Here is a 14641-nt window from a genome sequence, read left to right on the forward strand (position 1 = left end):
ACTCGCAGAATACTACTGCTAGAAAGGAGTTGAGGAGCTAATCTAGTCCGCCCCCACCATGTTACAGATACAGATAATAGCTCACATTTATATGGTACTTACTATGTACCAGACACTACACTAATCTCTTTACCATTATTCTCTTTTAAGCCTTACAACAACCCTTAGATTATCATCCTCATTTTACAGATGAGGAGGCTGAGGCAAACGGGTGTTAAGTGACTTGCTCAAGGTTGCACAGCTAGAAAATGTCTGAGACTGGATTTGAACTCAGGTCTTCCTGATTCCAAGCCCATTGCTCTGTCCACTGTACCACCTACCTGCCATAAAGAAATCCAGGATCAGAAAGGTGACTTTAGGCAGGTCACTTAAACTCTCAGGGCCACAGTATCCTCATCTGTAAAATGAGGGAGCTGGAAAAGGTAATCACTGAGGTGCCTTTTAGTTCAGTGATTCTGTGAAGCAACTTGTCCAGATTTACACCACAGTTCATTGTTCATGGTCCAAGGTTACACCATGAATTAGTGATGAAATTTCACATCTGGTTATTTGATCAGGAACCTTTAATAATATCTTTCATGCATCTTCATGGTGACAGAGTGACCCTGGATGGTTCTCAAAGGTTATACCTATGAAATGCAAAGTCTGGTAGGTCTTCTCAAGTTGTAAAGATGTTAGGTATGAATCTTTGGGGGAGAGGTCATTCACTGACTTGTCAGCAGCATGGTGAACTTTTCATTCATAGCATCGGTCAAAGAGCATCTACTACTGTAAGTGATAGAAAGGGAGCACCTTCCATGATGAAATGACAGATCCTTGACTTTCTCAAGTATCTTGTCATGTTTGTAGCTTTTATCATAATTCTAAAGAAAAAAACAATCCATGTAATAAACCATGTGAAGCTTCTTTTACATAGCTTAGAAAGGCAAAGTTCCACTTCCCAAAATGCTGCCATCTCAAATAAAATACAGAGATATTTTTTCATGCTAACCCTCTACTTAATGATATCATCCTACTGTATCATGGCAAACTACTTCTAAAGCTAGGCTTTTTTGCTTCTTGCTTTCATTGATCTAGGACATACATCTTTCCACAGCGTAATTTAAGATTCAGATTTGCTTGATTAACTATAGAATTTGTATTTTGGCTCTCTTCATATTGCCCTTCCTCTTCTTTCATATGTAGAGGGAATTTTTTGAAAGTTGCATTGCTGCCTTTTGTACTTTATACCACAGCCACTAAGTAATATACAACCCTCCCCGCAGGACATTTTTAATAGTAACAACACTAAGCAAATCAAAGTGACAGTAACCATATCTGACAGTACATAAAATATTCTGCACCCATAGCCTTCAGCCTCAGCACTGAAAGGAGGGAAGTGTTTCATCATCTCTCCTCTGGAATCATTAGTGGTCATTGCATTTCATGAGAGTTCAGATGACTCTGTGTGTGTGTGTGTGTGTGTGTGTGTCTGTGTGTCTGTGTGTTTTAAATTTGCACAATTGTATTTCTTATATATGTTACTTTCTTAGTTCTCCTTCACTCTTCTTTAGTTTATACAAGTCTTCTCATGTTTGCCTAAATTTCTTGTATTCTAAATTTCTTTTAGACCAATAATGTTCCAGTGACATTGTCACTTTCTTTTTGTCCCGTTTAGATCTTGTCCTGTACCTTCTAACAAACTCTCTAAAAACTCACATAATATTTTTTCATTAAGATAATTTTAAAAAATTGCCACACACTTTTTCTGTCTTCTCTATATTTCTTTATCTCTTTCACTGATTTATACATATATCCCAGAAACTAAGGATAAAATACTATTTCATTCATTTTCCACAGTTAAATCAGAGACTATGGAAAGGTAATCATATAGATTTTGTGTGGCTGATGTTGAGATTCCTTATATTAATGTATTTGCAATGTATTTAACTTTTGATGCAAGTTGGGAAGAGAAGCAAAAGGGAGGAAGGAAAGCTGCAAAGACAAATTAAAGTTTTTGATTAGTTAGCAGCAATCAGGGAAGGATGTTCTTATTAGAGGAGGTAAAAATCCAGTAGATGAAAAAAGATTTGCTGTCCCAAATTGGCCTAGTGTTGTAGAGCTCTAAATTTCTGTATGCATATGGGCAAGGAATTTTGGCTCTAATTTAAGAAATGTGGAATGACATAAAAGACTAATCAAGGTCTGATGATAAAATTAAGGTTAGCTAAATATTATCATATTACTTTTGTATTTTGTGGTTTAAAAAGTTTATCAGTATTGCTTTTTACATGTGGCATATAATTTATACTCTTTTATGTTTAAATACAGTATGGAGGTAGCATGTTGTTAGTGAATAGGGAGTTAGCTTTGGAGTGAGGAAGAATTGTATTCAAGTTCTACCTTTGAACATACATCTTATTAACCATGGATGGGTCACTTAATGTATCAGTACTTCAACTCGGTAAGACTATATACATTGAAGATAAGGAGGATGAGGAAGATAACTGGAGTCCAACTGGCATTGTTTGGAAATATGTACTTCACGTCACCCCTTCCCCTCTCCCTTAATCCTATATCATGCTCTCAGTGAGAAGAGTAAACAGACATAGTGATTGCATGTAGGGCATACATATGTGGGGAAAATCAGAGGTGGATGGGTATATATTGTCAGCATGTGGAAGGCTTGGTGGCTGCTATTGCCTCTGATTCTATAGAGTTGCCAATGTCTTCTGATGATCTCACAGAATTATTGTCTGCTGGATTTATTTCCTGATGGGTATCACAGTTCTGCTTCTTCTTGTCAAGTTCTTTGCTCTCTGTTCTAACTGGCGTTCGGTTGTCTTCATTGCCATCATCTACTGGAGATGTTGTAGTTTGTAAGCCTCTCTTCTGCAGAGAAAGGCTACAGTTGTTTCAGCCGGCCCTTTCACCCTCATATGAGCTTCAGCTGGAGTTGTCAGTTTAGATGATATTCTTGGGGCTCCCTGCTTCTCCAGCCACCATCCACTAAGGCATGCTGTTGTTAGTAAATCACTCTGAAAGGTGAGAATTATAGCTTCATCAGTCTATATTTATGAAGCACTAACCCTCAGCCAGGCTATACCAGAAGGTAGAAGCCCAGACTAAGGTTATATCTTTTCTTTGAACTCCTTTCTTCTCTATTATCTCTTCTGACTTCTTCAATTCAACTAATTCAATTATCTGACATATGGTCAGAAACCTATTAAGTTTTCATCTCTTACCATATGTCCCTGATTGGATAAAATATTCCAAAGACTACTTCCTCAGACAGAAAAGGAATTGAGTAAAACTGTGATGAGGAACAGTTTTCAAACTTCTGCTACCATGCTTCTTTGTTCTGTGAAAACTGAAAGGATTGAGCTAGTTGGAGAAGACTTGAAGAACATTAGCAATGACATTTGTACCACTTGCCTCTAGCAACAGATGAAATCCTGTGTTGCTACATAAAGCTTCTCACTATCTCGGATGCAGTATGTTCATGACATATGCCTACTGTTTAAATTATGTAGCTATATGGATGCATCACTAAATCCTGTAGAGAGCTTACCTTAGCAACCAATTCAGTTCTTTTGAATGGTGGAAACCTCTTGGAAATAGAATAACAAAGCAAAACCTAAAATATGATCATGGTACATATGAGAGCAACTCACTGTTGGGGTAGGAGATGTGAAGTATACAATGGAAAGAAACCTGATTTTGCAATAAGAAGACCCAAGTTTAAGTACAGCCTGTAACACTTTACTTTTATCTGAACTTCATATCTGAACTTCAGTTTTCCCATCAATAAAACAGAATTTATAGTATTTACCATACCAGTTTTACAGGATTGTTATAAGGAAAGCACTTTTTAAACAGCAAAGTGCTGTATAAATGTGAGGTTTTTAAAATAGCAACAATCATCTTGATGGCAACAGTAGCTAATGGTGAAAATGTAGTAGAAATTGTGGTTATTTTTATCATTTAAAAAATTATCATTTGCAATTTTAGTTCAGCTAGAACCATAGCACGTACTCCTTGGAATAGCTGGTATTCTTGTTCCTCAAAGACAAAGTTAGAAAGAAGAAGAGGGTAGCGTATGTTTTCTTCCTCAATATTTAGGCCATTTCAAAGACCTTCCTTGATTGTTTTGCTTGTTGCAGTGTGATGGAACAGACCTCACCCCAAAGATTCAGGAGCTGAAGTTCCAATGTATAGTGTTTTTAAATATACCCAGGTAAGTATGTACTGTCTTTGTGTTGTTTTGTTCTCATGTCAGGAATCCTCCAGTTACAGATGCGAGGAATCATTTATTTCCACAGTTAAAAAGTCATTAGGCTTGACCCTTTTGCTCTCCTATTAGGTTTCTCAAGTGAAGTACACTGTATTATTTGCAAACAAGAGAGATCAGGGGACTCAGCAATATTTTATATTAGTTTGGTACTTAATAGTCTTTCAAAGCTCACGGACATTTATTATGTTACTTTAGTTTCAGTAGTAACCCTTGGGGATAGCTGGGTCATGAGTTATCCCTTTTTGCCAGATGCAATAATTGAAGTACGGAGAAGTTCAGTTACCATCCTAAGATCATGCCATGCATTTGTAGCAGAAATAATACGAGAAGTCAAATGTCCTGGACTCTCACTGCTTTTTTCCTTCCCTACTAGACATTGTTTTCTACCAAGTGTTCTCTGCTATTCTTGGTAGAAATGTACAGAAAGACAATACATTTATTTCATTTTGTAAGGCCCTGATTTAGCTTTGAATTCAGGGTTCCCAAACAACAACAAACACACAACATTTAAATAGATCCCTCCCATCCATCACTAATTGCAAAATAAAATAAGATCTTTATTACAAATGAACCTCATTTTTGTCATTCTTCTCCTACCCCTCAATAGCAGAGCTGCCTAGATGAAAATCATAATGGAATCTTAAAACTTGTTCTGTTGGTACCATGGAAAGAATTCTGGGTTTGGAGTCAGTAAATGTAGGTTCAAATCCTGGTTCTACTTTTTACTACCCATGTGGCTTTGAGTACATTAGTTAGCCCTCCTAAGCCTTAACTACTAATTTGTAAGATGAGGAGGTTGACTAGATGACCACTAAGGTCTCTTCCAGTGCTAAATCTAAGGTCCTATATCAGAAGTTTTCTTGATGATAGTTTGCCTGTCTGGCTCCCTCTTAGAAATGAAGGTGATGAGCTCCTCTAGAACATGAGTTTGGGAGAATAAATTCCAATAGTATATTCCAAGAGAATGCGATGATAGGCCAGATTATTTGGCTTAAAATGCCTTTTTGCATTCACAGCCTTTTCAATTTAGTTTATTCCATTTGACTCCCCATTCTCATTTGTGGACCACATTTCAGAGTTGGAAGCCACCCTGGAGTCCAAGGGTATCCCTATGAATGGCTGTATTAGATAATTTGTTACTTGTTTCTTTGTTTTAAGTGAAAGAAGGGCATGGGAAACTGTCATAAATTTCCCATTTACCATGAATTACACCAGGAAACTCTATGGTCTAGATTTGGATTTTCAACCCATTTATATGGGTTCCCTGACCAATTTTTATTGTTGTTATTTTGGGATTTGTTTTTTGGTTATTTTTGTAGGGCAAAGGAATTAGTCTTTTTTTCCCTCTCAGTGAGTGTTGAAACACATTTGTGCTTCCTGAAGACTTCAGAGAAGCTAATTAAGAACCAAAGCTTAAGTATGCACAAAGTAGGACAAAAATAATGTTTAATATCAGACCTCTAGGTTCTGAACCTAAAATTTCAAAAAGGAACAACATCAAATCCATATCTAAACTCCCTTTTTTGTCTGGGAAACTTAAGTAGTGTTTAATTAAAGTGTGCGTTGCATAGAAACAGTATTTGTAGAACCTCTGAGGTCTCTCTTGAATTACTTTTGTGGCTACTTAGGCTTAGAATTGTCATTGATACTATTAGCCTGCAGTCTCGGATACTTAGGTATTTGAAAAGAATGTTTAGGTTCTTCTACATTTTATTCCCTTTTTTTCCGTTCCACTCTTTTCTCTTCTTGCTCCTGCTCCTTTTCTTCTCTTTATTCTGTTCTCTTCCCCTGTATGTCTTCATTAAGTCATCAGTGCACAAGAATTTATTAAGTTCCTGTTCTTAAAGAGTAAATGCTTCTCCTAGTGCTTCCCTTCAGCTTTACTTTCTGTCTTCACTAGCTTATACACATATCCCTGCCTTAAAGACGAGTCCTCCCAATGTTACAGTATACATGGAGAGCTGTAGGTGAGTCACAGAATGCCGAACTTGATCCAAAAGGAATTGGCTAACATGATCCACTTAGAGGATAACGATACGTCCAGTTTTCTCAGTCTGATTGTGAAAAAATAAATTCCTGCTGAAAATATTCACCTTCCCACTACCCCCAAACCCTCAGGAAATGAACAGCAAGACCAGAGGGAGATGTTGCTGTTACTAATTTTTTTTTTTGTTTGTTTTGATGGTGATATCTATTATATTACGTTTCCTAGAATTTCCATTTTTACCCTGCAGGTACTGTGCAGGCACAATGCCTTGGGGAAATCCAGGAGATCATCTAGATTTTGAGCCTCAGCGCCATGATGATGGCTATATTGAGGTCATTGGATTCACCATGGCTTCTTTGGTAAGTATTCAGACTACTTAATGGATATGAAATATTATTTTGTTGTTTGAATTATATCTGTGTCACAAAGCTTTTAGTATAATTTTATTTCTATTCAGATACCTAGTTAAGAATACCACATACATTATTCAGTATAAAGCTTAGAAAATTTTTTTTGAGGGGGAAACCATATATCTTAACTTGAAAAAACTCCAACATTCTTTCATGAAATTCATTATCTAGGGAGGGTTACTAATTCTCCTTATAAATTTCATGTAAAAATTAAATGTTCCTTCCCCTTCCCTAGCTGGAATGTTATTTAAATTTAACCATACACTTATCACAGTATTTTGGCATTCTACACTCTTATCCATTAAAGGGTAGCCAAATGACTTGAATGATTTAGGTAAAAAATAGTTGGTTATTAACACACATTTCCCTGGGCATTAAGTTTTGGCACGTCCCATTTTTCTCTTCTTTCCCAAAGAAGACAATATAGAAAATCATTCAGGCCCCACTAATTTGGAATTCATGTTAATTTGGATAGAGGAGAAATTTATCTGAGGGGGTAAGATGCTTATGTTAAATGGACTATTTAATCAACTTAAAATATGTTTTCCAAGAAATCAGTCCCATATGATAGCACATAATTGCTGAAATGACCATTAAAGCACCTCAGACCAGAATTCTACTTGGTAATACTTCATTGGCCTTTCATTTCTGATACTATACACACAAGTAATAAAATAAAAATTTCATATTTAGAAAGCAAAAACAATATTCAGCTAATACCTTGCTAATTCCAATTGAGCTCTTCCACTGAACACACAAAACATCTAAGTGCCTATTAAATATGGGAAACTGGGTATATAAAGACAAAAACAAAAGAACTCGTGTACTCACAGAGCTTACATTGTACTGAGAGCATACAGTTTATATGAAATAAAATAAATGCAAGATATTTTGAGGAGGGAGAGAACACTAACAAAGGAGAACATCAGGAAAGGATAAGCTTAGGAGGTGGGACCTGAGCAGAGAAGGGGGTACTTTCCCTTCAGGAACAACCTGCGTAAAGACATGGTGATGGGAAATAGAATTGTGAATTTGAAGAACAACCAGTAGTTCATTTTACTTGGAATATAGAGTGTTTAAAAGGAGGTAAACGACTGAAATGACTCAAAAATATCAACTGAGTCTGGAAAGGAATATTACAGCCAGATTTTGGAGGATTTACATGCTAGGCTAAGGAATTTACATTATATCCTAAAGGGAATCATTGGTCAGGAAATGATCAGAGCTAATTTTGGCAGCCATGTGGAAGAATGAATGACAAGGTATGATGAGATAAGAGGCTAAAAACCTGCTAGGAAACTTTTTACATAATACAGGTATAAGAAGTAAAGAGAACTTGAACACATTGGAAGGGGACAAAAGAGAGAAATATTGTGAAGGTAAAATTGACAATATTTGACAGTTGATTGAAAGAAGCATCAAGGATGATGATGGCACTAAGGTTTTGGATATGGGTGCCTAGAAGGATGATGCCCTCTTTAGAAAATGGGCAGTGTGGAGAGGGAATGGGTTTAAGGGGAAGTGAATGAGTTCTCTTTTGGTCACATTGCATTTGAAATGATGATGGTACTTTATAGGTAGAAATGTCCAGCAACATGTGGAACTGGAATTCAGTCAAAAAAATAAAACCACTTTAGTACTAGTTATGGAGTTTTGAGAATGAACAGCATGGAGATCCATCAAAAGCATTTTAAAAAGAGACAGGCAGAGAGAGTTCCAGGTTAAAGCAATGTAATAGAAACCAAATGGAGGAGAGAGCATCCACCATAGAGGAACTTACCTTTATGTCATGGAAATAATTGATAGTCTGTTGAAGCTTATCAGCCCCCTTTTAGAAAAATGTTTGTAAATGCTTAAAATAAAATATGAAGGATTACAAAGGATGCCAATTATGTAGAAATTCAGTGGCCAAAGTGCTTTTCAAAAAGTTCAGGAACCTCAGGTTAAGAACCCCTGATCTGGGAGGAGGCAGTGACAGACAATGTCAGAAGCTGCAGAGGCATTAAATAGGAAGATGAGAAAAGAGGGAGAAGGTAATTGAATTTAGACTGTCGTTAATCTTAGAGAGAGTGGATTGGTGGACTTAGAAGCCTTCAGCAAATGAAAATGAATTATTCTAGGAATTCTGCTGTGAAAATGAAAAGGGATGTAGGACAGTAAGTTAAGGGGATGATGAGGTTGGTCCCCTCCCTCCTTTTTTAAAGAAGGTGAGTTATTTGGAAATATTGGTCTTACTATTAGATGAAAAAGTTATATTTTGGAGTTTATAATTATTCCAAGAATTTGTAAAACAAAAATATCACAGAGCAAGGAACTTATTGTTTCTCTCCCCCACCCCATTCCTTCCACCATTTCAACTAAATCATAAGCTCATTTTGAGAATAGAGATCTAATTTTACTCCTCTTTTTGTGTTTTTTTTTGACATTTTGAACATGCTTACTTTATGTACATATGACATAGTTCAGAGCATTTTGGTACACTGGGGAAAGTACTAAGTCCTGAGTTGTGAGACCTGGATTCTAGTCCTGATTGTGTTACTGTAGATCATCATTGAATTCCTTGGACACTCCCCCTTCTCTTTGCCCTACTGTCAAGGGGTAAATGCCCCTCTGAGGGCTGCTTCTTATATTTCCCTCTGTCATCACTAGTCAGCATGGTTTCTTAGTGTCCTTCCACAACTGGGATTCTATAACTGTGTGCTTGTGTCATTCTGAGGACCTCAGGCTAAACTGAGCTCTGAGATTCTTTCTTTCTCTTCAAGGTGACTTAGAGAAAAACTACTTTGGGTTGAAAGAGTGTTAAAGAATTAACAAAGTGTGAAATTCATTTAAGGCAAGTACAGAGGAGTGTAAACAAGCTATCACAAAACATGTGTCTAGGACACATGTATTCAACATGAATGTAGTGTTCTGCTTAGTAGCACAAGCACAATAATGGGATGGACCAGTAGAATGACATGTGGGAGTTGTGAACTCACCCTTTTATTAAAGTTAGCACTAGACTCGATCCTTGTTAAATTCTTGTGTCTATTCTGGGCTCTATAAATGAAGGAGAATGAGAAGACCTTGGAGAGAATCTTGATGAGAGAAAAAACTGTGTCCAAAAAAAAGAACCAGTTTAGAAAAGTTTATTCCTTATGAGACAGTTTAACAGGATTAGTCTTTTGGGGAAAGTAGATAGATTAGATAGAGAGATAGATAGATAGATAGATAGATAGATAGATAGATAGATAGATAGATAGATAGATGGATGGATGGATGGATGGATATACACATATAGATAGATATATATGTGTGTGTATATGTATGTATATACATACATATATATGCATATATACATGTATGTATATACACATATACATATAAAAAGTTTTACTTTTCTTAAAAGGCAGAAGGGTACATTGATAATAATTTTTGTGAGAAAATGGACTTATTTTATAACATGAGACAATTCCAACTTGTTGAAGGATTTATTTGCAAAAAGGGAAGTTGAACTAGTACCTCCAAAAGTTCTTGCAAAAAGGGGCATAAACAATGGTATAGGCAGTCTAGGAAAATTTGGAAATTGAAATATTGGCTCATTCTCCTCTAGGAACAGGCAAATTGACAAGATAAAATCTTAAGAATTCTTACCAATCTTGTGCTTTTAGCTGTAACCTCAGTTTCTATTATCTTTAATATAGGGAGGGAGAGGGGAATCATAATCCTGTCTAGGCATTTCATGCATTCTAGGTGATACTATTATTACTGGCTAGAACTTTTTTTTCTGTTCTACCCCTAATTTCCGTCATCAGAAGAAGACATATATCAGTAGATATGAGTTGGTGAAGAGGAAATTCAAAGTTTAAATGATAGCAATCATTTTTTCCGACTCGCCTATTATGAATAATGAAATGCATACAAAATAGTCAGCATCTAATGCTCTGGTTTCAGCTCAGATTCTGATGACTCAGGATTTGCTTTCAGGCTTTAAAAACCTACCTCTAAAATAACAAAGTTAAAAATATGGCTTATGTTGTACATTTAAGTATAACCTATCATGTGTAAGTATAATCTTTCATATTTCTATATACTCAGACCAGATGTGTGTCACATCCCATTAGTTATATAATGTCCTCATATTTCTCTTCCCTTCATTCAGACTGAAAGAACCTCCCTAACCTCAATCTCTCCTTTCTCTGAGTTTCTTAAAAATTATTAGATGCTCTGGAAATTTCAAATGCTTTTTTGAGATGGTAACATTTCTTTTAAAACTAAAACATCTGTTGATAATATTTAAGCAGAGAAGTATCCTAATACACACTTTTCCTTTTAAAAATAGCTGCTGTACAATTTCCTTCTTTCCCCACCACCCCAAACATACCTAGTAGTTTAATACCCTTCATAAATGAATTTATTTCACAGTAATTCAGTGTGGAAATGGAAAAGGCTTAAAATAAGTAAAAACAGTTTAAGGCTATGGATCTAGAATACCAAGGATGCTTTGTACTTTCCCTACTGAGAAAAGCAAAGGACAAAGACCAGGACAATCCAGGATTGTTCCTTATAAGATAGTTTAACAGGACTAGTCTTTTGGGGAAAGAATATTCCTTTTCAAATAATTGCTTACTTTCCAGAATTTTCAAAAGAGACATCCTCAATTTTTTTTTTCTAATTGAAATGAATTCCTTACAAATTAAGATTATCTTTCTTGAATGTTTATTCACCTGGTTAACTTTCTATTAGGCCCATAATCAGATAATCAGACCCTACGATCTGCATTTCTTCTTGCCAGAATTTTCTTCTCTGATCACTATAGTCAAGAGGTCTCTTTCTTTGGTGACATGATTGGAAACTTTTTTGAGACAGATAGCTCAGCATGAGATTCAGCTTAAGGATTTGATTTCTTGTCACTTCTCCCTTCCTACCCTCCTGCTTTTATTTCCCAACAACAAAATCTAAGATTTTTCCTTCTGTTTTATGAAAATTTTAAGGAAAATGCTCTCTCTTTTGGCTATTCGAAATTCTAACGTGTGAATGAGGTCTTTATGTATTTGTGAATTAGTTTTAAAAGACAGGCTATAAAATGGGAAATAATGAAATTGAAGACATCACGGGACTGAAATTTTCCACTTGCAGAAGATAAGCTGTTTAGATGTAAGTCTCCTTAGCAGCAGTAATTATGCTAATGTACAATAGCTGTCTCATGGTTCTATGTCCTGGAAGAGTTAGCCCAGTTTTCTTAAGAACAACAGAAAAAATGTCAAATTTTTGGAAGGTGGAAGGTGAGGGTGAGCAGGAAAGTGGGTCAGAAAGCAGTTTCTGGTAGTTTTGCATGCCTGTCCCCCTTGGGGGTCTTGTGCATTTCCTTTCCCCTCGCTCTCTCCCAACATTTTCCTGGAGGTAAGATAATGGTCCCTAAACTCACTGTGACATTCTACTGTCTAACTCTCCATTGTTTGCAGGCTCCTTTGGTCAGAATTTAAAACTGCAATTGATTTTAGAGATCATTTAGTAGTCTCTTCATTTTATACATGAGGAACCCAAAGGCCTAAACACGTTAAATAGCTTGTCCACGGTCACAGAAGTGATAAGGAGCAGAATCAGGATTTGAATCCAATCCTCTGACTCCAAATGGGCTATATGAGGAAGGAGAAAATGTGCTAAAGACAAACTAGGAATTGTACTGGTTGGGCAAGCCTAAATGCAGAGGAAATCTTTCTCAATCAATCAACTAGCATTTATTAAGCACTTATCATGTGCCAAGCATTGGGCACATACTTGGATACATACTGGGGATACGAAGAACGAAAGCAGGCCCTGCTCAGAGGGAGCTGAAAGTCTAATGAGAGAATACAACATGCAGACAACCATGAGCAAACAGGATCAGCTCAGAGGGAAGACACTGAGATTCAGGAGCCCTGAGCTACTTACATAAGATGAGACTTTACTGCTAACACCAGGAGGAAGATAGGGAAGCAAAGAAATGGTGAGAAAGAGGGAGATGGTTCTCGATTATCTATCGGTCTGTCTGTCTCTCTCTCTCTCTCTATCTATCATCTGTCTATCTATCTATCATCTATCTATCTATCTATCATCTATCTATCTATCTATCTGTCTATCTATCTATCTATCTATCTATCTATCTATCTATCTATCTATCTATCTATCCATCTTCTAAAATATTTATTTCTTGGTTACAACCCATGACTTCATTGGTATGGAGAGAATTTTCTTTACCAATGAAGATCAGGCATCTAGGTCTCAGTGAATAGGGTGCTTGACTGGAAGTCAGGAAGATAGAAAACAGCTCTGTGATCCTGGGCAATTCACTTAGCTTCTTTCAGCCTCTGTTTTTTTATTTGTCCAATGGGATGATAATAGCACCTACCTGGCTGAGTAGTTCTAAGGATCAGTGGAGAAAAGATGTGTAAAGCTCTTGGCAAGCCACAAAGCACTATGGAAATACTGTTAATGTAATTATCAGCACCTGAATAGGAATTTAGAGATTTAGAGAATTACCTGAGGGCGCAGAGAGGTTTTAGTGACTTGCTCAGGATCACCCATCCAGTATCAATCAGAGATGAGATTTGAACCAAGATCCTTCTCACTTTAAGGTTACCTCTCTTCCCATTTATACCATGTTACTTTTGTGTGTAAAATATTGCCCTTCCTGCCACCCACAAAGGCAACTGAAAGGATGTGATTAACTACCCACTCCGTGGACCTACTTTCTCACTTTTATACAATTTCCATGAGAATGCTTTACAGTGGTTTTTTCAATATAATAATAATAGTAACAATAAACATTTATATAGCACTTACTATGTGCCAGCATTGTACTAAGCACTGTACAATTATTATCTCATTCAATCCTCACAATAACCCTGGGAGATAGGTTCTATTATTATCCCCACTTTACAGGTGAGGAAAATGGGGCAAACATGTCAATTGACTTGCCCAAGGTCACACAGCTAGTAAATGTCTCCTTTGGAGTCTTATGTGTTTCATTTTATACATTTAAGAACATTATTCTGAGAAGGGTTCCATAGGATTTGTCAGACTGCTGAAGGGTTCCATGATGCAAAAGGTTGAAGAACTCTTGATCTACACACACAGCAAGGGTGTCCTTGATGAAAATGTAAGAAGGAAATAGAATTTTTAAATTTTCAAGCAAACTTTCCAAAATTAAATGATCATAGAGCACATCTTAAGAGGTAAACAATTGACTGGAAGATGTGGAAATAGAAAAAAAGAATTTTTAGTACAGCCTCAAAGGCTTTCCTCTGACAAGGAGTCTATCTTATGTTTAGATAATGCAAGCTTTCTTGATAAATATAGCTATAGAGATAATTATGCCTTTATCTATGTTAAGTGAAGCACAGAACTGGAAGACATAGACTTGTGCAGCCTAAGGCTTTGGTCACTGTTGGGAGCCAGGCCTATAAATGGGGTGAAATGTGAAAGGGTTAGGGAAAAACCAAAGGAATTAAAAATACCTATTGTCCAAATGGAAGCAGGGGTTAGTAGGGTAGCCTGTCAAATTAGTGCATTAGTATGGAATATTCAGTTGGATAATGGACAGTGAGCTAGGCCTAGAATTGACTAGCAGGGAAAAAAAGTGGGCTGGCTTATATATGGGACAATATGCAGTCCTTTTCAGTTCCCAATCTGCTACCAGAAAAAAAATCCAATTTAAAAAACTTTTTAAAAAGCAAAAACAAATCATTTTATTTTCTGTGTTTTTAGGTGATGCTATGTGGTTGTGAATCTTGCAATATCATAATTTCCAATGAATCACTTGTATGTGACTTAAAAGTCAGTGGACATGGACGTAGTGTACATGAGTAGACTGTATACGTTTTTCTAATGGTGAGCGCTTTTAAAGGATCTTTTTGGTTTGGTCCAAACTTTGATTTGTCTGAGATAGGGAAAATCCAGTGAGAAAACCAATCCTGCTGTAGTTCTGCTGCTTAGTCTTAGATGTTTATC

At 36.4% G+C, this 14641-nt stretch overlaps 1 protein-coding gene across 1 annotated transcript in view; it reads left to right on the forward strand.

Moving 5' to 3' along the window:
* Positions 1-14641, forward strand: part of DGKI (diacylglycerol kinase iota) — a 552077-nt gene that overhangs the window by 330375 nt on the left and 207061 nt on the right. Inside the window, exons 18-19 of the mRNA XM_072652615.1 lie at positions 4143-4216; positions 6508-6619. Of these exons, the coding sequence (XP_072508716.1) occupies positions 4143-4216; positions 6508-6619 (186 nt within the window). The remainder of the gene's footprint in view (positions 1-4142; positions 4217-6507; positions 6620-14641) is intronic.

The sequence above is a fragment of the Notamacropus eugenii genome, chromosome 3 (genome assembly GCF_028372415.1).
Source record: "Notamacropus eugenii isolate mMacEug1 chromosome 3, mMacEug1.pri_v2, whole genome shotgun sequence".
NCBI classification, from domain to species: Eukaryota; Metazoa; Chordata; class Mammalia; order Diprotodontia; family Macropodidae; genus Notamacropus; species Notamacropus eugenii.